Source organism: Phoca vitulina, unplaced genomic scaffold (assembly GCF_004348235.1).
Source record: "Phoca vitulina isolate PV1807 unplaced genomic scaffold, GSC_HSeal_1.0 scaffold2, whole genome shotgun sequence".
Classification (NCBI taxonomy): domain Eukaryota; kingdom Metazoa; phylum Chordata; class Mammalia; order Carnivora; family Phocidae; genus Phoca; species Phoca vitulina.
In genome coordinates, this window is record NW_022589705.1 from 48712309 (window position 1) to 48738818 (window position 26510).

Sequence of the window (26510 nt, forward strand, 5' to 3'; positions counted from 1 at the left end):
TTCACTCCGATGTGGAATTTAAAAAACAAATGAGCAAAAGGAAAAAAAAGAGAGAGACAAACCAAGAAACAGACTCTTCACTACAGAGAGCAAACGGACGGTTACCAGAGGGGAGGTGGCGGGGGATCGGGAAATTGGTGATGGGGACTAGGGAGAGCACTTGTACGGGAGTGTTCAATCACTATATTGTACACCTGAAACCACAGCATGTTAGCTAACTGGAATTTGAATAAAAACAATAAAACCAATGACTGACTAACTAGAGTGTAACAAGAAAATAATACCAGAAGCATCAGTCATTAACACCTATGAAATACTGGAACAGTGGCTGCCAAACTGCTGTCAAGATCACTATTTTGTTATCTTGAAACTAAAAAAGTATTTTGTGGGGGCGCCCGGGTGGCTCAGTCGTTAAGCGTCTGCCTTCGGCTCAGGTCATGATCTCAGGGTCCTGGGATCGAGCCCTGCATCGGGCTCCCTGCTCCGCAGGAAGCCTGCTTCTCCCTCTCCCACTCTCCCTGCTTGTGTTCCCTCTCTCGCTGTCTGTCAAATAAATAAATAAATAAATAAAGCTTGCTTGTATAACCTAAATCGTCTTCTTTAATCATTTTTTTAAACAGCAGGAATTCGTTTAAGCTTGCAATTGAGTATACACATACAAATCCATCCAAAAATTTGCAATATTCTCCCTTTTTGTGAACAAAACACTTTTGTGCACAAAATATATATATATATTTTTTTTAAAATATGTTAACACTACACGAAGTGGACAGTTTCCTTTCAGAGAACTACAAAATGAGGCAGAAGGGAGGAAGGTTTTATAGGGTAAAGGACAAAGAACAAGAAAAAATGGAAACTATCTGACTGGGTGGGGCCACAGAGTCAACCTTCTTTCCGGTGAGAAGGCCAAGAGCGGGCCTGGCCATTTTGGGGACTGGTTGATGGGACACACTGCCTTTCTGGTCACATGGAGCATTTTTACAGGGGCACACAAGTTATCTAAGTTTCGGTTTGCTGACATAGCACACCGGGAAGGAGCGGTTCCATCTTGGGCCTAGAAAGTTACATCAACACTTTTATGGGGCACATTTTTTAAGATTTTACTTATTTGACAGAGAGAGAACGCACAAGCAGGGGGAGGGGGAGAGCCAGGCAGAGGGAGTGGGAGAAGCAGACTCCCCAGTGAGCAGGGAGTCCGACTCAGGGCTCCATCCCAGGACCTTGGGTTCATGACCTGAGCCGAAGGCAGACGCTCAACCCACTGAGCCACCCAGGCGCCTAAAGGGCACATTTTAAAAAATTAAATATTGGACCAAACCTTATTCTAATCCCATATATGCATTATCTCGTTTAATTCTTACAATATTCGGAGGCAGTACCATTATCATTCTTGGTTTGCAGTTGAAGAAATGGAGCTACAAAGTGACTGAGCCACTTGAGGGCTGGCTTCCCGTGGAAGTGGGATCCCAGAGCCCGTACTCAACCCAGGTCCAATAAATGCGCAGCTTCCCACCCCGCCTCCAAAGCCCACTTCCACTTCCTCAAGCAACTGGTCTCTTCCAATTCCTCCCACCCTTGAATCCTCTGTTCAGCCACCTACCCTCCCCTTCGGAAGGAGAACACCTCAAGGGCAGGTCTTGTTCAGCTGAGTGACTTAAACTAAGCCTCAGGGAGCAAAGGATTCCTTCAATAGTTTTAAGTTGAATAAATAAAGATGGGATTTTTTAAAAAGAAAAAAAAGCAAAATAAAATGTAGCAAAAAAATAATAATAATAATAAACCCTGACTTGGAGGCCTGTCCCAGGCAAAGGGAAACTAAAGTCTTAGTAACACTTAGAGCTACTACAGGAGGAATAAGAAACTTCCCATCTAAAACTTTAAATCAGATTTAAAAAAAACAGTCACACTAAAGTTTTAAAGCATGCTTTGTTCCAGGTTCTTTGTTCAGGGAAAACAATAAGTTTTTAGCTCAACAAAGGTGGGACTGGGATTGATTTTGGGAGTTGATAGTGAAATGGGAAACTGTTCTGGATAAGTAAGTTCAGAGGACTGAAAGCTGGGAGTTTAAAGAATAAATAAGTAAGTAAAAAAAGCAAATTCTCCAGAAAGGAAAAGAGCAAAAAAGTAACAAATTAAACTAGAGGATGGGCAGGCAGAGCTGGGGGGGTGTGAAGACTGGCTGACAGGTTTTATGACAGTTGCTTGTGCCCGACTCCAGTCATCATGCCCAAAACTACAGAACGACCACCTCATATAAGGGGTCCTTTGGGAGTGGCCAACGGGGGACAAAGGAATACAGAAAAGGGTGGCCCTTACAAGACTGAAAAGCAGAGGTGAAGATCCCTAGAGAAGCAGGAAATCTGAGAAAGAGGTAACAAGGGAGTGGCCAGCACTGTAAATGGTAGAGTGCTGTGTGCCCACCAAGTAGGTGGTGAGGGCCCAGGTCTTTCCGATTCAATGCATAATGCTGGAGGACCAGTCAAGCGCCACGGACCATGCCCCAGTGTTACTGATCACCCCCACAGCGAGAGAATGCCTGTCCCATGCAGTGCAGTCACTCCCATGCCACACATCGTGATGCAACACCAACAACCAGGTTTGTGGTTGACAAACCACTTTAAAACTGAGTGCAAGCTGGCCCAGAAGCAGAAAAGAAACAGCGAGGAGGAAGAGAAGAAAGCATTGCATGTCATCTTGGGCCTAACTAATCCAAATATGAGCTGGTAATGAGACAGAGAACCTGAAGGGACCTCATGAGAAAATTTGCTCATTTTCTTGCTAGGACCTGCACCCTCTCCCTACACACGGCTTATGGTACTGATGATAACCTTATGAAGGTCAAACAGTTAATGATTTCTTTGGAATCATCCAGCACAATAGATAACATCTAAGGGGCTGTCATGGAAGGTTTTCTAAGACCACGGCCTCCAGACCCCTTGACACCAAGACCCCTGGCTCCAGGGCATAGAGACCAGTTCCTGGATGCCTGAGAGGGCACATACACCAGACCTCCGTCCTCAATAAAACCCCCAGGCCGCAAGCAAAGACAAGACTCTCCTTTCTGAGTCTCCCAGACACTCTGTCTGTATCTGCCCTCTCTCTGTATCTTCAATAAACTCTGCTCTCACTTCCTCTGGGCTCGTGCTTGATTTCCATCCTGCGCAAAGTCAAGGACCCTCGGACCCTGCCAGCCTGCATCAGTAAATTACCCAACAGGAAACAGTAAACTCTGCCCATTACACCAAGGGATCACTGTCAGTGTAGGATGACTGACTCCCACAGCTGCCTCTATTCCAAGTATAAGTTCCTAGACATCTGAGGATGTTTGCCTCATAAATCAAACAGCCACCAATGTACTGGCCGCTCGGTTTCAACCCCTGAGTCTACTGTCAAGTCTCTACATCTTCTTCCGCTCACCATATTATTCCAAGCAGCATATACATGAAAGTGAATGCTCCACCAGACATACTAATTTTAGAACTCAATTTAAAACTTTCCCACTTTCTCCACCTGCCAAATGAAAAGGACAACAAAGCAGCTACCACAGCTGTTCTCTAAGAATCGGCATAAAGGTGACATACATTCTTTTGAGACAAGAATTTTCTAAGTCTTTTTTTTTTTATTTTTTTTTTATGCAAAGCCAGAAGATACCTGGCGCCTCTGAAAATGACCAGACTCCCGCGGCAGAGCGGCTCCGCCAAGCAAGGCAGCAATGTCTGGCTTGAAATAAAGTTTGAAACTCCGTCCCCTCCTCAAGTATATCAGTGGATTCCACTGCTTTGCAAACTCAAATCAAAATGATAAAATCTTGAGATAAATTTAAACCTAACCAAAGCCAGGGGTAAGTGCTATAATGATAATAACCAAAACTATTATTATCGTAATAATAAAAACTATTATTTAGTTCCACATATTTTATGCAAAATATTGGCCAGATTCAGTTTATGTGACCTTTTAAGAGCAACTACTACTACTTTGTGTAAAAAGCAACATGAGATGAATCTGTATCAAAAAGAAAAAAGACAGGGGCGCCTGGGTGGCTTAGTCATTAAGCGTCTGCCGTCGGCTCAGGTCATGATCCCAGGGTCCTGGAATCGAGTCCCACATCGGGCTCCCTGCTCGGCAGGAGACCTGCTTCTCCCTCTCCCACTCCCCCTGCTTGTGTTCCTGCTCTCACTATCTCTCTCTCTCTGTCAAATAAATAACTAAAATCTTAAAAAAACAAAAAAAAAAAGAAAGAAAAGAAGAAAGACAAAAGGAAGGAAGGAAGGTAGGAAGGAAGGAAAAAAGCAAGCAAGCAAGCAGGCAGGCACTTTAATAGGGATCATGTCCTAACATACAGCTGCCTTGCCTTGCGTAACACTTCAACTGTCAAGAACAAAGCTTTACAAATTGATCCTGCAACTTCTTTTTGCCTTTCACTGGCCAGTAACTATGAAACAGATTTCCAAAACATGTTTATAATCAGGTCTATACAACCAAAGGCAAACTAGAGCAGAAACAGGATTTCAGAACGATTCTATCTTCTTAATTTAACTTCTAGAAACACCACTTCCCACCCTGCAATGGGTTCCTGGCTTCTGCCACTTAGAACATCTCGAGCCGCCTAACAGCAGTTCCAGCTACGGCACAGCCAACCATCTGTGGCTGTCTTTCACAATCCTGGCCATTAAGGAAATGCAATGTTTCAATGCTTTTTGGCCTGGCTAGATTCCTCTAGACATAAGCTAAGTGCACGCATTTTTTATTCTCCAGGGTTTGAGCTCCAGCAGTGTTTGTAACATGACATTCAAAACCTAAAACTGACCTTCACTGGGAGATTTGAACTGGCATTCTGAGACAACCTAACAGAATTATCTAAGCTGGGGGGAAAAAAAATTCTTCCATAAGGCTCTTAAATGCATTTCCTCTACAAAACTAACATCACTGCAATCAACTATTAACAACAAATATCACACTGGCCTGCAACTAGGATCAGATGGGTGAGGCACTCACCTTGGGGAAAACAACTGAAGAGGGCAACAAAAAACCAAACTCCGGTAATCAAGATAACTAATATTTTAGTGCCATATTTTCAAGTATCAAAATTAGTGCAAAAAAAATCCACCATGAAAATCAATCCAACTCATTTATCCAACTCACTCTCACCCATTTCAATCCTGCCTCAATCTGTCAGGTCTGGTCTTTATTTAAAAATTTTTTATTTTGTTCCTTTTGTTGCATTAAACTACCACTTCTCTTACTGAATCTTTGGGGCACCCCCTTAAATTTTTCACTCGAGGACAGTGCTTCACTCACCTCACCATAGCTTCAGTCCTGCCAACACATATTAACTTAATACTCACGAGGAAATCCTGTGAGGTAGCCCCACCATTACTCTCATTTATAAATGAGTAAACACAAAAAGTTAGCTACTTTGTCCAAGATTGTGGAGCAAGGGTCGCCAAGTCAGATTCCAAACCCAGCCAGCTATGTAGCTCAGAGCCCACACTCTTAAAGACAAACACCACCTCTCAGGGTTTTGCATCAACAAAGGCATTTGGCATAAAATCATATAGTCCTAGGATTTTAGGAAATAAATAATATATGAAAACTATTCAAATAAACTATAATTAATGACAACCTGGGCAAATTTAGTTATGATTTGTTCATCACATTTATCGATGTCCTACAATATTTAGGCTAAGTGGTCGTTCCACCAAACTCGCAGAATTTTTCTAATTTGTCCCTAATACTTTAAGCCATCCTAATCCTCAGAATGAACCAAGGGGGAGACAGAAGATCAGACCTCTCACTCAAAGGACATGAGTACAGATTTGAGTAGCCTAGAGTAGCTAGTGTCTATGCTTAGGTTCGGAGATAGCCTCACATACTGTGGGCTTTACAAGGCTAATTGAGCTACAGTGGGCATCGCAGGACGATGTTCAGAAATACTCCCTAATAATGTGTTCATTTAGTAAGAGAGTAGAATTTAGAAGTACAGCCATGACAGCTACAATGGTCCTACCGTATTTGGCCAGTTGTAGTGATGGAGGTCATCACAGTTTAAAAGGGTCACAATGAAACCAGGCTGAAAAGAACCTAGAAAAGTTATCATGGGAAGAATGGTTGAGGGAACGAGGGCTATTCTTTTGAGGGTGGTGAAAAAGACAACCTCAGTCAGGGAAGTGGCTCCTTGCAACTATTTTCAATTATCTGCAGAGTTAGTGGATTTAATGTGTGTGACACCAAAAGACTGAAGTTGGACAAGTGGACGACAGTTTATGGATGGCAGTTTCAAGGACTGGCTTTCATCTCAGTATAAAGAAAAAAATCTTCCAACAATTAGACCTGTCCAGCAATGAAAAAGCTTGCCTCCAGAGGAGGTGAGCTGGCTGTCAGCTGCGGTAGAAGGGACCCAGCACAGAATGGCCACTTGGACAGAAGGACTCAAATCCCTTCCAATTCTAAGACTTTAAGAAATGGAACAAATAATTAAACTTAACACGTTCATTGTTATGCATAGTGTTTAGTTCCTAAAAACCCTAGAAAACTAAAACAAAACTCTGAGCTCAACGGGAAGGAGGTCTTGCACTTTCATTGTATTCCAAGCTAGATTCTTGATTTTTTTTAAAACTAAGCCACCGAAATAACGCAAGTTAAAAATCAATCTCCCTCATGGAAAAACTAAATGGTGTCCTGAGACAGTATTTATAGTTACCATTTAAGAAAATTAGGAAGCTGTATTCATATATGCAATCAATATTTTATCATTCTCCCACAAACTACATCGGCTATTCTTACCAAGATCTACAGAAATCCTGCAGAAGAAAAAATACAGAAGCAGCTGAATTAGAATTTAGGAAAACAAAGCAAACCAAAAGTTGAATCAAATGCATCAGCAGCACCCAGGTGTGCCCAATGATGACAGGATTTCTAAAAATCAATTTTGGGAGTCTTCCAAAAGAGGTACACACATAACTTTAGTGTAAGTAAGTATTTTTGTTTGCACAAGAATGGGAACAAGACAAGTTAAAAAAAAAAAAATAGGAGGAGGACACAATTAATAGTTTAAAAACAGTGAGTTTTTGGGGTGCCTGGGTGGCTCAGTCAGCTGGGCATCTGCCTTTGGCTTGGGTCATGATCCCACAGTCCCGGGATCGAGCCCCATATGTCAGGCTCCCTGCTCAGGGGGGAGTCTGCTTCTCCCTCTGCCCCTCACCCCACTTGTGCTCTCTCTCTCTCACTCTCAAGTAAATAAAATCTTTTAAATAAAATAAATAAAATAAAAACTGAGTCTTTTAAAAACTCACTGTAGCTTCTTGTAGCTTCTGCTGCGTGGTTGAGTGGGTACACATACGCACACATACATGTACACACACATACATGTACACACACATACACACACACACCCTATATATTGCCTAAACCCCACTGGATTATACTAGTGATTCCATTCAAAGCACCACATTTACTGAGGAAGATTTTCAATGAAATCAAAGTATTATGACTCCAGGGAAGAAGCAAACAAACCAGAGAGAACCTTCCTACTTGCCAGACATTTTACACAGATGACCCCGTCTGATCCTCCCAATAGCCCTGTGAAGTGGGGGTTCTTACAAAGGAGCAAATCAAGTTAATTAACGTCCCCCAAAGTCGACCAAGCCAGTAAGGTGGAGCCACAGGTATGACCGACTCCAAAGCCCAACTTTATTTCCTCTGCCTCACAGCCAACTGCTGGTGCCGATCACTTACTATGCCAAAACCCACTAGAGAACTTCCACCTGGAACTTCCTGCAGGTATGTTAAACTTGTCATCATCCCCAACCCTGGACTGCCCTCCTTCGTTAACCCTTCGAAGGGTTGCCTTTGGCTCTGCCATTCCCACCATTCGCACGTACAGACAATCAATCCTATTAGGTGCTCCTGTCACGACGTCAGCTTCTCCCAAATCCCCCCATTTCCATTACTTCTACCCTGTACCTGATCTAAACTGTTGTGACACCATCTTAGGTATGTTCCACTTTCTCTCCACTATGATCCACACCACACTTCGATATGAAAAACAACAATCGTGCCACTAAAGGAGTTTGAGGAAGGCACCAACTCCCCACCACCTTCCTATTTATAAACTCAATCTGGAATTATATGTAAGCCCCAAAGGACAATTCCAATTCCCATGCCTATATAATTCTTCCACCTCTAGGTTTCAATCAAAACACCCTTAATTTCAATCGCCTCCTCTCAGAGATGATCCCTCCAACAATAACACCCTGCTCCCACTTTTCTACCTGCCAGTACTTCTGCCCATCCTTCAAGGCTCGGTTCTAACGCCATCTCTCCCTCAGCTTTCACTGATTTGTTTATCCAGAAGTATATCAAACAACTATTAAGCATTAACTGTATGTGAGACATTGGAGATACAAAAAGAATTCAGTAACTTCATAACAAGTAACTTCAGTGTTCCTATTTTAAAAAAAAATTCATTCTTTTTTTTAATAGCACTCAGTATAATCTGCCATATAAAACAATTATTTGGGTGTATGTTTTACCTTATCAATTCCTTAAACGTAGAGACCACTTTTTATTCCTATTAACAGGATGCTATTGGAATACACTGATTTAACAAGTACTTACTGAAGTTAAAAGTCTGTTTTTCCTACTTTCACTCTAGAACCTTCCAATCCAGTTTCTTTTTTTTTTTTTTAAGATTTTATTTATTTGACAGAGAGAGACACAGCGAGAGAGGGAACACAAGCAGGGGGAGTGGGAGAGGGAGAAGCAGGCTTCCTGCGGAGCAGGAAGCCCGATGCGGGGCTCGATCCCAGGACCCTGGGACCATGACCTGAGCCGAAGGCAGGTGCTTAACGACTGAGCCACCCAGGTGCCCCTCCAATCCAGTTTCTAAATAGCCTGAATGATCTATTTAAATGTGAATCAGAGTGTCAGTCCCATATTTAAAAACAAGGGCTTTACCTTGGATGAGGCAATGACACGAAAAACCCCAAGCAACAAAGGGAAAAAAAAAACAAAACAGATAAACTGGACTTCATCAAATTTAAAAACTTGTGTGCTTTTTATTTTTTTGAAGATTTTATTTATTTATTTATTTGACAGAGAAAGACACAGCAAGAGAGGGAACACAAGCAGAGGGAGTGGAAGAAGGAGGCTCCCCACTGAGCAGGGAGCCCAATGCAGGGCTTGATCCCAGGACCCTGGGATCATGACCTGAGCCGTAGGTGGACGCTTAACGACTGAGCCACCCAGGCGCTCCAAAACTTGTGTGCTTCTAAGGATAACATCAAGAAAGGTAAAAAGACAACCCAGATAATGGAAGAAAATGTCTGCAAATCATTATCTAATTAAGGGACCTGTATCCAGAATACATAAAGAACTCAACAATGAAGGAACAAATGAGCCCACCTGCAAATGGGCAAAAGATCTGAATAGACATTCTCCAAAGAAGATATACAAATGGTCAAGAGCACATGAGAAGATGTTCACTATCATTAGTCCTTAGGGAAATGTAAATCAAAATCACAATGAGATACCACTTCACACCCAGAAGGGTGGTGAAAATCGAAAAGACATAATGTAAAGACACGGGAACCCTCATTCACTGTTCGAATATAAAACGGTTGAGCTGCTTTGGACGACTGCTGGCAGTTCCTCGAGATGTGAGACATGGTGTTACCTTGTGATTCAGAAACTCCACTCCTAGGTATGTATCTATACCCGAGAGAGAGGAAAACATATATGCACACAAAAACTTGTATACTTGGGGCGCCTGGGTGGCTCAGTTGGTTGGGCAACTGCCTTCAGCTCAAGTCACGATCCTGGAGTCCCAGGATCGAGTCCCGAATCCGGCTCCCTGCTCGGCGGGGAGTCTGCTTCTCCCTCTGACCCTCCCCTCTCTCATGTGCTCGCTCTCTCTCTCAAATAAATAAATAAAATCTTAAAAAAAAAAACTTTCATACTAATGTTCATAGCAGTTAACAACCCAAGTGTCCATCAACTAATGAAGAAACAAAATGTGGTATATCCATACAATAGGATATTATCTGGTAATAAAAAGAAATGAAGTAGATGCATAACTACACAGCTGAACACAGTTTAATCTTGAAAACGTGCTTAGTGAAAGAAGCCAGATACAAAGTCACATCTTGTATGAGCCCATTTACATGAAATATCCAGAGAAGGCAAATCCATACAAATAGAAAGTAAATTAGTGATTACCAAGGGCTGGGGTGGGGGGGTAGAAGGGAGCCACTACTAATGGGTGCAGGGTTTCTTTCTGGGGTAATGAAAATGTTCTCCAATTAGACAGTGGTGATGTGATGATTGCAGGATTCTGTAAGTATACAAAAAACCACTGGTTTATATGCTTTATAAGGAGAAATGTTCCTGTATACAAGTTATCTCTCAGTAGAGCTATTATACATAAAAACTAGTAACAATAACAACAAAACCCCAGTCACTTCTCATCCAGTTGCCCCGGAAGCCCAAACTCCTGATCATGCCTCAAGGCCTATGCAACCCTTGCAATTTCCCTTCTACCATCTCCTCCTCACTCACAATGCTCCAGAAACACCTGCCTCCTGTCCTCCATGAAAAAGGCTCACCCCTTCATGAGGTCTCTCCATGTGCCGTTCCGTCTGCTCCCAAATCTTCACACACCTGGCTCCTACCCCTTCTCAGGGCTCAGCTTAAATATCATCTCCTCAGAGAGGCCTTCTCCGACCTCACAGGCTAAAGTGGTCTTCCCAGTCACTCTCCATCACTGCACTACCGTAATTTTTTGGTAGTACTTATACAGGATATAAGGCATAATGTATATAAGGTTACCTTGATTATCTTTCCCTTGTTTATAGTACATCTCCCCTCCTGCCTTAATAGGCTATCAAAACATTTGTTGAGCTGAACTGACATAAAGGAGTTTACTATTCAGGTGCTGAGAGACTATAACTGATGTTACAAAATAGATCACCTGACAGGGAGGTGATAATGAATGCCGTATTAGAGGTACAGACGGGTATAAGAGAAATTTCAGGGAAGAAAACGATGTGTAGCTGCAACAGCTGTGGAAAATCTTCATGTAAGCAATGAGATTGAAAACTGAGAGATTAGGGCGCCTGGGTGGCTCAGTCGTTAAGCGTCTGCCTTTGGCTCAGGTCATGATCCCAGGGTCCTGGGATCAAGTCCCACATCGGGCTCCCTGCTTGGCGGGAAGCCTGCTTCTCCCTCTCCCACTCCCCCTGCTTGTGTTCCCTCTCTCGCTCTCTCTGTCAAATAAATAAATAAAATCTTAAAAAGAAAACAGAGATTAAGTGTGAAAGGCATTCCAGGAGAAAGGCACACCTAAACAATACCCTCCCCACCTTGTCCATGACCTCAACTCTTCACCCACACACACATCCCACCATGACTCATGGGAACATCATGTGAAACCTAGAACTTGAACCCAAGTCAGTAAGTGCCTCAAGGGTACTTCTGCATGCCTACTCATACCTAATGCAGGCATAGAAACATCTGCCAAATGACTAATGAAACAGCAGGTTCAGGTATTATTCCAGAAGTCTTAACAATTACATTGAAAGGCAATTTCTACCTCCTCACAATTGCGTCAAGTTTCTATTTTAGACCCTTTGGAGTTCTTTTGGGGGGAGGGAGGAAGTCAGTGTTTCCTTATTTAGATTTTAAATAAAAATGTTTGAGGAACAGAACAACAACAAACCACATACCTCTAGCCTACCCTTAAAGAACCTTCTGAATCTCGGTGTACTTGTGGACAGCTAGCTGCAATCTGCTGACCCAGCGTGCTGTTTATAAGGCAGGAAGGGGGTATTTCACTAGGTACTGGAGTACCTACATGACCTAATGGGAACTTTAACCCTACCTATGGAGTCCCAAGTTTGAATACTAGCTTCTCTATTTAACTAGCTATTTGACCTAAGGCTAGTAAAGCAACCTCTCTGAGGCCATTTCTTCATTTGTAAAATGATGGAGTAACAAGTGCTCTGTGGATCTGTGTGTAAACTAGAGGGCAATGTAGTGGGCGAATCCATACAAAGAGAGCACATGCTTGACCCACTGCAAACGTTAGTTAGGATGACCGAGTCACAGGAATTACGAAGTGCCAAAGTCACAGGCTGCTGGTCAATAAGAAAGTGCTGAAGAACAGAAAATAATTAATTTCTAGCCTCTTGGGAATTTGATGAGCAGGAGTGACTTTGCATTATTTCAATACTATCAGCCTCTCCGGCTAAATAAGGGATGCTTGCTGCCAGGCCTGTCGTCTAACTAGTACAAGAACTCTTGGAACTTGGACATGAGACTGTTAAAATATAACATCAGCCATCTAATTGCACTTCATGATCATGAAACTGTACAAATGAGACCTTTTGTACCATGTCTTAAAGGCCAACTTGAGAACTAAACACTAAAGTGAGGAGGGTGGGGTGGGGAGAGGCACAGAGTAATTCAAAGCCTCTACCACCTGCTCATGCTTTAAAAAAACAATCTAGTTTGCTGAAAGACAATACATGGTCAAGCTATCTGACCCACTGTAAAAGAATACTAAGAAACACAATTTCCAAGTCCTTAAATCTTCTTACAACATGGATTACACAGAGTGTTAAAGAGCACACTAGCCTAATACAATACCATTTAACAATTTACTTGGTAGATTTCAAGGGAACTAGGCAACTCAGTATGTCTGTTATAACGGGTGGATTTGTAGTTAATAGTCTGGTACCCAATTTACTACTTTCATGATCAGGTGCCATCACTTGAGTTCTAGGACGTTTGAACCAGAAGTTTAAAAGTTTCATAAACTATGATGTGGCTATATGCGTGTGTATCTTAAAGGTAAGCCCAAGTAATGAAAGCTGGAAAAGGTAATATGGAGAAGGTATAAAAACCCTTTCCTTTGACAGTATAATAAGAGGTGAATAAAGACTAAAATGATACCATAAAAGATGTGATGAAGCCACAAAAGCAATGATCTCTTGTGGACCACAAACAAGCTCTAGAAGGCGTTCAGTTATGTGGTGGCAATGACCATCCCATCTCTCCACCTGGTAGTTGGACTCATCTGTCAAAACTCAGCTCAGCAGTCATCTCTAGAAAGCCTTCCTTAATCCCACCACCTCCTCAGTGCTGGGTTGGCCACACTTCCCCATGTGCTACAGGACCTACACAGGCACATCTTTCAGTCTCCATTACTTTCTCCTGGTTTGCCTGCCTCTACCTAACAACTCAGAAGCTCCTTCAGGAAATAGACCTAGTCTCACTTCTTTGTATTCCACAAGCCAACACTGCTTGGTACTTACACATCTGTTGAAAAGACCTATTTACTAGGATGTTCAGGGAAGCATGCTTTGTATACCAAAAGACTGTAAATAGGGGCGCCTGGGTGGCTCAGATGGTTAAGCGTCTGCCTTCAGCTCAGGTCATGATCCCAGGGTCCTGGGATCGAGCCCCACATCGGGCTCCTGGCTCAGCGAGGAGCCTGCTTCTCCCTCTCCCTCTACTATTCCCCCTGCTTGTGCTCTCTCACTCTGTCAAATAAATAAATAAAATCTTTTAAAAAAAAGACTGTAAGTAACCTAAATACTATCAACAGAAGACTAGTTAAATCAGCAGTTCTCTAAATGTGGTCCAAGGACCCCAAGGGTCCACGAACACCCACTCTTTCAGGGGTGAGTTCCCTCTTTCTCTAACTACACATCCGTGTGAAGCCAAATATTCTTTCAATACTTTAACCAAAACAACATAGCATATGAACTGAATTAAGAAGCAGATATAAGAATCCAGCTTTCAGAACGCCTGGGTGGCTCAGTCAATTGAGCAACCGACTCTTGGTTTCAGCTCAGGTTGTGATCTCAGGGTTGTGAGATCGAGCCCCATGTGGGGGCTCACGCTCAGTGGGGAGTCTGCTTGAGATTCTCTCCCTCCCCCTCGCTCACACTCTCTCTCTCTCTCAAAATAAAGCTTAAAAAAAAATCCAGCTTTCTTTTACAAAGCAAGACATTGAAGAGATTTCTGAATATGTGAAAACAACATTACTCTTCTCAGATTTTGTTTTGGAAAAGTTATTTTTCATACAAATATGCTAATAAGTAATGGGCTTATTATTGTAACTTTCAATGAGTTCATAAATATTTTTTAAATCTCTCAGTTTTAACTTCTAATATAGTTAATATCTGTAAGTATAACCCATATCAAAGGCTCTATGGAGTTCTCAATGAGTTTTAAATGTGAGACCAAAATGTCTAGAGAACAGCTGGTTAGAAAAACTATGGTACAGCTGTACAACAAGAGTATGTGGCAATTTTCCAAAAGAATGAGGTACACTGGGCGCCTGGGTGGCTCAGTCGTTAAGCGTCTGCCTTCGGCTTGGGTCGTGGTCCCAGGGTCCTGGGATCGAGTCCCGCATCGGGCTCCCTGCTCGGCGGGAAGCCTGCTTCTCCCTCTCCCACTCCCCGTGCTTGTGTTCCTGCTCTCGCTCTCTCTCTCTCTGTCAAATAAATAAATAAAATCTTTAAAAAAAAAAAAAAAAAAAGAATGAGGTACACTGATACCTGCTAGTAGAAACCAACATCTAAGCTATACTGCTAAGTTTAAACAAAGACGTGAAAACAAAGTATAAATTTGTACCTTTTAAAAAAGAGGCTACTGCTTTGCCTATATATACTATATATATGTATGCAAATTCTCTGGATGAACATCCAGGAAAAGTAACTAGTAGGTATCCCTGTACAGAGTAACTGGGGAAAGAGGGTCAAGGAAGGGGAAGAGACTTTCCACACCATTCCTAGTGTATTAATTTGAGAATTTTACCCTCGGGGCGCCTGGATGGCTCAGTCAGTTAAGGGTCTGACTCGATCTCAGCTCAGGTCATGATCTCAGGGTCTTGGGATCCAGCTCCACGTTGGACTCAATGCTCAGCGGGACATCTGCTTGAGGATTCTCTCCCTCCCCCTCTATTCCTCCCCCCCCACCCCCCGCCACCAGCTTGTGTGCGCACTCTCTCAAATAAATAAATCTTTAGAAAAAAAGAAAATTTTACCATCTACATGTATTACCTTCTTGAAAAATCAAAGATGGGTAAAAATTATACTGAAATGGCACAGGGGCATTAAACTCACATTAAAGAACAGACTGTAATGGCACTGGAAAATATTAAATGATATGCTGTAAAAGTAAAGCAAGCAATTTTCAAAACAGTAATACATAGTATCTTTTTTTTTTTTTTTTTTTGAGACAGACAGCGTAGAGGAGACGGGGGAGAGGAAGAGAGAAAATCTTAAGCAGGCTGCACTCTCAGTGCAGAGCCAACACGGGGCTCAATCTCATGACCCTGAGATCATGACCTGAGCCGAATCAAGAGTCAGGCGCTTAACCAACTGAGCCACCCAGGCGCCCCATTAGTATATTCTTGAAAATCAGCCTGGGAGGATATACTGTATATAAAAGTATTAACAGTATTTTTTCCTTCCAGTTAGTGGAATTACAAGTGTTTGTCTTATTTATTTTTCTTGGTTTTCTAAACCTCTGATAACTTACATATGCTATTTTTATAATCAGAAAAACAAGGAAAAGAGTTTAAATACATATGTATCAATGTATGCATATCTATGTCTATACTTAGACATAAAACATTTAATAAGCAAAAAAGTACATGAACAAATTAGAATCTATTATCAACTTTTATACCAAGACTTTGGATATTTGTAAGCTAAGTTTAAAATTCCCTTCTTCTACAGTTTAAAAACTACTCTGGTACGTCGTTTTATTTCTAGTAACCTATGCCATGGAAAGTATATTTGCCCCATGATTTACCTACAGTGACGTTCGTAAGATCATTACTAAACAGCAAGTAACCCAATGTTTCACACCAGATTGGTTAGGCATGCTCCAGTTCAACCCTTAAGGCAAATTCACCTAAGGTGCTCAGGCCAAAATTCTAGGACTGATTGTGGGCTGCTTTCTCTCCATCACCCCTCACAACCAACTCATTCTGTCCAGTCGACCTGGCCTTCATACACATCCTAAAGCCCTTCATTTCTCTCTACCTTCGCCACTACTGCCCAACCCAAGCCATGGTCCACTCTCCTCACCTATACTGGTCTTACTGGTACCACTCTTGCTTAACTGGAGTCACTTCACACAGCATCCCAAAGGTCAACTTTTAGAAAGTAAATCCATTCATGTTAGTATCCTAATTAAAACCTTCAATAGCTTTCCAGTGCCCTTAAAATAAAATCCAATCCAATTCACATTTTCCAAATTTTCTACAAGGCAGAACTCCAATCTAGGCTAGAAAAAGCTCCTTTTTGATGACCACACTGGGGGCACCCGGGTGGTTTAGTTGGTTAAGTGTCTGCCTTTGGTTCAGGCCATGATCTCAGAGTCCTGGGATCAAGCCCCAGGGGAGTCTGCTTCTCCTTCTCCCCCTCCCCCCATCATGCTCCTGCACTCTCTCCTTTCAAATAAATAATCTTAAAAAAAAAAAGACCACACTGGAAGAATGCTCAGATTCAGCTGTGCATGTGGCCAAAGCAGACATACTGTTAGGGGACACCTTATTCAAGTCACAAATAGTTCCTGGGGCGCCTGGGTGGCTCAGTCGGTTAAGCGGCTGCCTTCGGCTCAGGTTCTGATCCCAGGGTCCTGGGATGGAGCCCCCAAGTCCAGTCGGGCTCCCTGCCCAGCGGGAGTCTGTTTCTCCCTCTGCCCCTCTTCCCTGCTCATGCTCTCAAATAAATAAAATCTCAAAAAAAAAAAAAAAAAGTCACAAATAGTTCTCTTCCAACACCCATGAAAACCCTCAGACAAAGAAACCAGAAAAAGTAAGATGTTGTAGAGTGGACCTGTGGAATCGAGAGATGCCCCAAACTGGTCAGACCCTTTGATGTGGTTTTGGAATGTAAGTGAGGTTTGGGGGGGGGGGGGGTGAGGTCTGGATCGGAAGACCAAGAAAGGAGTCGTCTTTGGTGCAAAATGGTGGTTTATTAAAGCACTGGGACAGGACCTGTGGGCAGAAAGAGCTGCTGCACCTGGAGCTTGAGGAGTGGGGATTATATACTCTCAGGAGTTGGGGGAAGTAAGGAAAAGGGAGGTTTCAAAAGAACTTTCATATGGTAAAGAGGACCCACCTACAAGACACCTACAAGATACCAGAGGCCATGCCATTGTCAAGTTAAGGTTGTTTTCCCCTCTAGCAAGGTATTAACATGAAGACAGCTGGGAGATTCCCGGAAGAATGTCACACATGTCCCACCCAGGAGTGGGGGGGGTGTGGGGGAGGTTGCAGGGTGTCAGGTTATGCTTTGTCTTCAGCCAGCCTTCTGCTCCCTCATCACCTTGACCTGGGCTATACCCAGGGTCTTACCAAGCTAGGAAAAAAAAAAAAAAAGAACAGAGACTATTCTAGAAATCCTATAAGCCAAGACACTCTATAATCTACACAAAGGTTAACTATTAAAAGTTGTTTTAGATACCTTGTTCAACTCTGTCAAGTCTCTCGAATACAACCTTTCTATCCTCCAAGGCTCAGAAGTTATCACTCTTACATAAGAAAAGACACACATTTATACTTAAAGAATACAAAAACAAAAACAAAAACATGAGCCCTCTGAACTAGGTCATCTTTTCAGAGAAAAGAGGCTCAGGCCATAGTCTAATTTGAAATGCTGGTCCCATCTGCAAACCCCAGCAAGAGCTGCAGTTAATATTAATTAAGAGCAGAAACAGGTTTGTTCTTGAACATCCTTTCTCCCAATCAAGTCCAGGATGCTTCCAAATGGAAATCTGCCAATTTTCCTGCACTTGAGATAGTAGATCCAGTACAGAATAATGTGATTTTTTTAAAATGCCACTATTTGTCCAACCCTTAAAGCAGGATTCTCACATCCTTTCAGAGGGAGGTTTCAGTCACCATCACTCAACAGAAGAGATAAGGAGTTTTAATAGGACTCACTACTAAGTGCCAGCCGTGTGTGTGCATGCACATGCTTATACACATGTATGCACACACACACAGAAAAGCTAATAGTCCTTAGGACGGAGTGTAGGACCCCCTCCTGGCAATCTATGAGAACTCTCCCTTCTATTTACTCATGCAAAGTACTAAAGAAAACCAAAGAGGACCAAAGATTTGGTTTCTGATTTGGTCTTCATTTTTTTTTTTAAGATTTTATTTATTTGAGAGCACCTGGGTGGCTCAGTCGGTTGAGCGACTGCCTTTGGCTTGGGTCATGATCCTGGAGTCCCAGAATCGAGTCCCATGTCCGGCTCCCTGCTCGGCGGGAAGCCTACCTCTTCCTCTGACCTTCCCCCACTTCTCATGCTCTCTCTCTCTCAAATAAATAAAAATCTTTAAAAAAAAAAAAAGATTTTATTTATTTGAGAGAGAGCAAGCAAGCACAGAGGGAGAGTGAGGGGGAGAAGCAGACTCCCCGCTGAGCAGGGAGCCCGATGTGGGGCTTGATCCCAGGACCCTGGGATCATGACCTGAGCCAAAGGCAGACACTTAACGACTGGGCCACCCAGGCGCCTGGGTGTGGGTCTTCATATAAAGTCTTTGATTAAATCTCAGCCTGCACTGCTCCAGGCAGATGAGGCAGTGCCAATGGGTGACAGCTATCTTGAGGCTAATCTGATCCATAGTAAACACAAACTTTTACCATAAATCGAGGCTAATTAAACAGAATGGACTCAATTACTGGAGGTTATCTGACTTCTGAGTAGCAGACAGAATTCGTGACCCATGCCTCCAACATAGACTTGAACTCTTTTTATGCACAATGTACTTCGCCATCCATATCCCTGACCCTGAAGTCTCTTCATCGGGAACTGGAACACGGTGAAGGTAGAAGGGACAACAAGGGGCGCATGATTATCTTAAATAGTGCTACAGCCCCCAGTACCTTGAGCACTGTCTGACACATAACAGGTACTCGGTAGGTATGTACCGGATGAATCAGACATTTGCTGCACTGCATGTGACAGCATCAACAAGTTATGTGCAGAGCAAAGAAATGAATTCTGCCAGGGCAGACGAGGGAGGGCTGCCCAGAAGCAGTGAGGAGCCCCTTCCAGGACGAGCAGCTTCTCAGCAAGCAGTGGGTGCAGGAAAGCCGTGTGGACAGGAGTATGCCAGAAGCAAGGCTGGAGGACATGGCCTGAGATACTTTCCAACTCAAATTCCCACCAACATTTTATCTCCTGGGGTTTTGTCATGCTTCATCATCTCCTTCAAACCTTCAACTTTAATAAAGGGGGTACATACAGAGGGGCTGCTGTGTTTCTCTACCAGAAAATTAGCTAAAAGCAAACAGAAGGTAACAGAAAAATACTGTGGAATGTTTTCTTATTTACCAGGCACTGAGCCTGTAAGACTCTTCGAACCTTCTGTGAGAAAATCTGAGAACACCCTCCAAGTCCACCAGAAACAAGCCACTTTGAAAACAAATTGCTGCCCTCCATTTTTCTTCTCTTTCACTGATAAACAGTTTTTAAATTGGTTTATGCAAAAACTACTTGGTTCCCAAGAGGAAAAGAAAATCTAAACACTTCATAGTCACAGTCTTACAGCAGGGAGAAACTCTGGGAGAAAATGAAGGCACATGAAAGAGAACAGAAACTAAAACCCAAAAACCAAGGAAAGTTTAAAAAAAAAAAGTGAGAGTAAGGGAAAACAGCAACTGGAAAGTTTTCAAAACCTCTATGAAAGTTCGGAAGTAAGCTACTTCCCATCACATTCTCTTTAAAAATGGAAAGGGCACTAATCCAGTTTGGGACGGACAGGGTGCAGCCCCTCATGCCAGAATGAAACCAGCCCCCGGGTCAGGTATAGAGAATGCTAAGAAATGGGCTCAAAGCCACCGCACCCTTTCCTCCCCTCACCAAACCTCCTGGCTCCCTACCTCAGAGAAACCGGAGCCAATTACAGCCCCTCTCACACAGCTCTTCCCCCAAACTGCATTCCGAAACAAAAAGAATAAAATGCAGCTAAATGTGGTATTAAAATTAAAACAGACCCAATTGAGGTGAGAGAAAATTCAAGGTGCAACCGGGTACACAGAACTTTTCCTTCTGAGAGGGGGGGGGGGGGGGGGGGGGGAGGAGGCCGAGTCTTTTTGAGAATCAAAATAAAATCTTGCTTTTGCAATAGCTGAAGAGATAATGAATAAAACTCTGCCTTGGAGAGGTTTCTTAATTCCTAGCTGTTACGCTGTTTTTCAGCACGGTCCTCCGCCCACCTCTGCAAACTGATCTGTGCTTCTGTAATGAAGATCTCCGGATAATTAGCCCACCGATGGGCAAATAACCACCCTGGACACCGCTGAGGGCAGCAGCGAAGTTAAAGCACCCCGTTTGCAATAACAAGTTTTCATGAAGGAGTTGCTAATTATGAGCACATATATGCATCCCAGAAGGGTTATGTACCAGCAGCGCAAACTGCCACCTCGCGCCTTTCAATGCCAATTCATCGGGAACTGGGGTGGACGTGGGACGGAAGGAGAGGGGTGAAGAGCCCTACTGAAAGACTAAGCAATCAGGCGATCTGCATCCCCAAATCCACGACGCCAGCCAAGGGAGGCTTTCTCAAGAAGCCATTTCCAGGGAAGCTGGATTTAAAATGTAATTTATCAGATCGAGTCTCCTACTACGTAGTCTCCTAACGGCCAGGCCCCGGCTTGGGAAGGAGGGCCAGGGAAGGAGGGGGAGTTCGTGGTGAGAGTTTACCTTAGAAGGCGGCCGCGGACAGACAGGCCTTTCAAAGCCACCGGGGCTCTGCCCCAAGGCCCGGGGCGGCGCGGAGGGGCAGGAATAGCGCGCGGCTGCGAGCCCTGCGGTGCCACTGGTTCCCCAGCGCGCAGTGGGACCCGACTCCCACAGGTGGGCGGCGAGAGCAGGGGGCGCCCCAGTTCCCTGGGGGCGCGAGGGAGGTGTGGGCAGAGAGGGCTTTGCCTTAAAGAAGCAGGGCGAGAGGGAAGCTCGGGGTTTTTCGGCTGTCTGGATGGTTACCCTTAGCTGGATGGTTACCGGCTCTTCCCCAAGACAGGAGGAGCCCGGGCGGAGAGAGGAGCCCCATGCACCTCCCACCCTCCTCCCTGCGAGCCTCGGCCTCCTCCAGGGGCGCGGTTAAGCCGCACGGCCGCGGGCCACCGTTTGCATGCTCCCAGGCACGTAGGAGCCTGCACGACCGCACGCGGGCGGGGGAAGGGCGCCCGGGGGCCGAGGAGACCCGACCCAACCCGATCCCGCTACGGCTCACCCCCGCACCCCTCACCGGTGTTGGCTTTGATGTTCTCCCGCAAGAAGTGGCCGCTGGAGAGATGCTGGAGGCCAAAGCTCTGAGCGATCCTCTGGCACACGGTGCCCTTGCCCGAGCCGGGCGGCCCAAGGATGACCGCGCGCAGGAGTTTGGAAGCCATTGCCTTCGCCAGGCAGGGAAGGGGCGGCCAAACAGGCAACCCGGACAGCAGCCTCGGAGAAGCCCCGGGAACTTTGTTGCTGCTGCTTCTGCCTCTGACACTCTCCGCTCGCGCGGGTACTCGCCGGGCGCCCCTGCAGGGGGAAGGAGTGACTTTTGAGACAACCCCTCCCTTCAGCCCCGCGCCGGGGCCGGCTCGAAGGCGGAGAAAGGCGCCACGCTACCCATCCCCGCCCTCCTCGCCCCCACGCCGCGATTCAGTACGAGTCCCGAATCCCCGGGCCGACCTCAGGGGCTCGGAGGGCCGCCCGGCCAGGCCCACCTCGGTCCCTTCCTCTTTTGCTCCCCACGGCGTTCGAGGAAGGGACCAGGCGGCCTGGCATCCCCGCGCCAGGCTCCACCGAGGGGGAAGCCGGGAGGGGCGGCGACTCCACGCGCGCGCCCCGTCGCCCCACGCACCCGGCGGCCTGGGGGCTGAGCCCCTGCCCCGGCCCTCGCACGTGGGCAGCGCTGAGTCTGCGCCGCGGCCCCTCCCCAACGGCTGTCAATCCCCCGGAGTCGCCGCCGCCCGCCGCCCGCGCGGACCGCCCAGCGCCCACCTCCGCCGAGGGTGAACCAATGCGCTCCCCGCCGCGGGGAGCCCGAGTCCGGTCGCCTCTCCACCCCAAGCAGTCAAGTAAACACACACCTCGGCTGGGACGCGGCGCTCCGCGAGGCTTCCAACCCGGATCCCGCTGGGCGGCGCCACCTCCGCCCGCCCCCACTCCGAGCCCCAGCCGGCCGCGCGGGACTCGCGCCTTACGTAAGCCGAGGAGACCGGCTCCGCGCGAGTCGCCGGCCGGCGCCCCCTCCCCTTCCCGCCGCTCCGCTCCCACCCCGCCCTCCCGGCCCACGTGCTCCCCACCACCCAGCGGGGGCTGTGGGGGCGCAGGGACACACCCTTCTCTTGCGGTCGCCTGGGGACCCCGTCTACTGTTGAGGGGAAGGAAAAATACAACTTGTTGATCGCCTACTGTGCGTCAAGTTCAGGGCTAGGCGATTTCCTTACGCAACAACCGTTCCAGATAGAGTATTCACAGATGAGGAAAGGAGGCTTGGCGTATCGCCATTCATTCAGCAAATGTTTATTGGGCTTATACCATGTTCCAGACACTGTTTTAGGCGCTTGGCCTATAGCTGTGAACCAAAGAGATGGATGGAGGTTTGAACCCTCAGCTGCCTGACTCCAAAGCCCAGGCTCCTTAGGGAAGAGGGAAGGAGGGGATGATCTCTAACCTGTGCTCAGGTTCTTAGAGCGAACTGATTTCAGGACTTCAGGGCCCAGGATGTTTGGCACTACAGTTATAACTCACCAAGTCCAAAGGGTGCTATCTCCTCCCTCCCCTCCCCTGCGTATCCCACTCCATATTCTCTTAAATCTGTTCCCACCCACCCAGCCACCCCCCGCAGCCTTCATTTCCCACTCGCGCTAGTGTGATAACTGCCAGCCCTTAAGTCTCTAGCTTCCGCCGGTCCATCCTCAGTGCAGCCGCCAGAGACGTTGCTAACGTGCAAATCAGTTTCTGTTATTTCCCCATCTCAGATAAAAATCGTCCCTTCAGGAGAAGAGCCTCCTCTAGAGTCCTGGCTGCACTGTTGGCGCGGGGGGGGGGGGGGGGCAGGCAGTAAGTAAGAGCCTGGCAGAGTATTTCTTTCTCTCTGTCCCTGACATCCCCAGCCCCTCTCCTCCAGTACCTCCTCCAAAGACAGCCAGCCAGACAACGCCTAGTCTCCATCTACCTGAGAGCACATCCAGGCCACCAACCTCAGCTCATCATTTGTTCAATAGGCTCATTCCCTTGTCTAAAATATCTCAGAGTTTGCTGTAGACATCAGGAGGTTGTTACACTGAGCCCCTTCCGCCCTTCACCTGGGAACAAAGAGGAGAGCTTCCGGGGATGTGGGGGTGACTTAAATCTCCCCTCCCTTTCCCTCCATATGCTGTGTAATATATAGTAGATACGTTGCAGTCCTCCTCAGACCTGAGCATGCATCAGAATCACTCAGAGGGCTTGTTAAAACAGATTTGCTGAGCCCCCTCCCAAACAGTTTCTGAATCTGTGGGTCTGAGGTGGGCATTTTTTAAAAATTTATTTGACAAAGAGAGAGAGCGAGAGAGGGAACACAAGCAGGGAGAGTGTGAGAGGGTGATCCCAGGACCCCAGGATCATGACCTGAGCCGAAGGCAGACACTTAACGGCTGAGCCACCCAGGCACCCCAAGGTGGGCATTTCTAACAAGTTCCCAGGTAATGCTGAGGCTGCCAATCTGGAAATCAGCCCTTGAAAAGTGTGGTTTCCACACTCTGAAAACCTGCAGCTCTGCTGCATTGAGCTGCATTGAACACATGGGAGATGTGTGGCCTCATGGTTCCTCTGCCTGCTCTGGGAACTTTGGCCCTTAACCTCTTCTTTTTCTAAAATGAGGACATTGGATTTACTACTCCCAAAGGTCCCTTTGTATCCATCAAGCATTGATTCTGTGAGTTCCCACAGGAAATAGTTCCTAGCCCTCACAAACTAGATGAACTATATCCCCCCTTCCCTATCACCCAGTTCTTTTGCCTACTTTTTGGAAAGGTGTTTACCAACATCACCTTATAATTTCTTGGAGCAGCATTAGCCACTCACGTGGTCGTAGGACTTAGTGCTTTAGGAGTTTAGGAGCTTATATTATGAAACAAAGAGTTGTGACATAGGTAAACTCAATAAAGAAACCCAGCCGAGATTGGAAGGAGCCCTCCATGAACCTTCGCCATGCACAGCCAAATCAGGCTCCTACAGTCCAGCAGCTGATTGGAAGCAATAGAACTGGAAGAAATGGGTTTTGGAGTTTAACACCCCTGGGATTAAATTGCAACAGCACCATTCACCACCTCTGCAAGTCTCTTCATCTCTGTGAGCCTTGGTTTGCTGATCTGTAAAAGGGAGCTAATACTTATTTCTTAGGCTAGTAGGGAGGCTTAAATGAGCTAAGGTACATATTGGATTCAGCACAGTGCTGGGCATATAATAAGTACTCAGTGGTGAACATCATCACTATTATTAACCATGGGACAATTATTTAGCTTCTATGATTTCAGTTCCCTAATTGTGAGGAATAAATGAGCTAATGTGACAAAGTATTTCGCAGACTCCCTGGCCCTCGGAAGATACTCCATAAATGGTAGCTATTTTTATCACACATATACTCATTTAATCAACGTTTTCCTATTTCCTTTGCCTGGGATTTTATTTTTTTTTATTTTTTTTTTAAGATTTTATTTATTTATTTGACAGAGAGAGACACAGTGAGAGAGGGAACACAAGAAGGGGGGTTGGGAGAGGGAGAAGCAGGCTTCCCGCTGAGCAGGGAGCCTGATGTGGGGCTCAATCCCAGGACCCTGGGATCATGACCTGAGCCGAAGGCAGACGCTTAATGACTGAGCCACCCAGGTGCCCCTGCCTGGGGTTTTAAATCTGTTTATAATATTTATCACAGTGTACAAAGTAATATATATCTATGTGTTTGTCTCCCCTAGAGACAAACTGTAAACTCACTCTAAGAGGAGGGGCCAAATTTTATTCATCTTTCTATCCTCAAAAATATACAGCACTTTGCCATAATAAGTGCTCTGTTAATGTTGGCTGTTCTCCCCCCCCCCCCCCCCCACACTCGATGTCAAGCCCTGGCGTCTCTGGGCAACTTCACTGGGTGGTAATGCAAAGTCCACGTTTGATCTCACTTTACACATCCCTTACATCAGATTCTCTTACCTGGACTGCAGTGCTCCTGTTTAGTAAGCGTTCATCATTTCCGTATCACTGTCACAGTTTTGCCATAACCTTGTACCACCTTGGTTCTTATCCACTTATCATGTTTCTTGAAATATTGACTCAGTTTGTTTAAATAATTTATTTAAAAAACTGAATGTAACTCACTAACCATAAATAAGAGGACACACTAAAATAAATATGAGAAAAATAAAAGGTTACCAAATTGTAGCTGGAATCTACTAAAGTCACCCGTGTGCAGACCAGTTTGGCTCCCTCAACAGCCAGATACTTATGAAAGGCTCTTCCCACTAGGACTTCCCTCTCAGGAATCTCCACAGGTTTTAACTTACAGCTTCCCTTCCTGAACCTGCCAGTTCATCTGTCAGTATCCTGCTGCCAACCAACAGCCACATCATTGCTGTGTCCCAGGTTTTGGTCTTGCTGCCAGACCCATTTGATCTGACGCTTGGCTCGCTGTTGATCTGGCTCCCGAATGGCATTCCCACTGTTCTTCACCATGGCCACAGGCCAGCCTGCCAACTCTAGGGTCAAGTTCCAACTGTCCTCACCTGCCACCACCACCTCTCTACCACAAACGTGGCTAGTCCCAAACTGGCAAGTCCCAAACGTGGCTCTCAGATCCCCAACCCAGATCACAGGCCCCACTTGTCTGAGAGGTCACCAGGGACAAACCAAAAAGGTATCCTTTAAAAGACGTGTCTTGTTGGAGAGCTGTACAGAAGACCCAGAAGAGAAACAAAGGTCAGAAATGCGCTCACCAGTTTAAGAGAAACTGATTCAGCAAAATTCTAGGCAAGGAAGGGCAAGTTAGCACAAGGGTTAAGAGGATGGACTCTAGAGACAGATCGACAAGTTCAGTCTTCAGCTCAACTGCTTACCAGACATGTGACGTGTTCCTTAATCTGTGCTTCATTTTCTCCACCTGAAAAATGGGAATAGGAGCAGTTTCAATCTCATAGGGTTGTTGTGCCTACATGAGTTAGTATATGCAGAGGCTTGGAACAACGCTTGGCGTGTAGTACGCATTATATAAGCGTAAGTTTCATTATTATTGGTTCTTCAACCCCCACAAAGTGCAAAGTGCTTCATGCACTAGAGGCAGGTTCTTGGAAGAATTAAGCCTTGCCAGACAAATTTATTCTACTACCAGGGCTACCCTCGTGTGATTTGTGTGTGTAATTTGTTTTCACATAGACTTTCATATATTAAAAAACAGCTGTCTTGGGGCGCCTGGATGGCTCAGTGGGTTAAGCATCTGCCTTCGGCTCAGG

General features: G+C 45.4%; 1 protein-coding gene across 7 annotated transcripts in view; it reads right to left on the minus strand.

Moving 5' to 3' along the window:
- The window catches only part of AK4 (adenylate kinase 4), a 72117-nt gene extending 45981 nt beyond the window's left edge, over window positions 1-26136 (minus strand). Inside the window, exons 1-2 of one of the 7 annotated variants that reach the window (XM_032427066.1) lie at window positions 26118-26136; window positions 21281-21558 (exon numbers count right to left, since the gene is read on the minus strand). In XM_032427066.1, the coding sequence (XP_032282957.1) occupies window positions 21281-21425 (145 nt within the window). In that variant the 5' untranslated portion in view covers window positions 21426-21558; window positions 26118-26136. The other 6 variants (XM_032427074.1, XM_032427113.1, XM_032427092.1 and 3 more) reach the window with 6 other exon arrangements.
- Window positions 26137-26510: the final 374 nt, after the last annotated feature.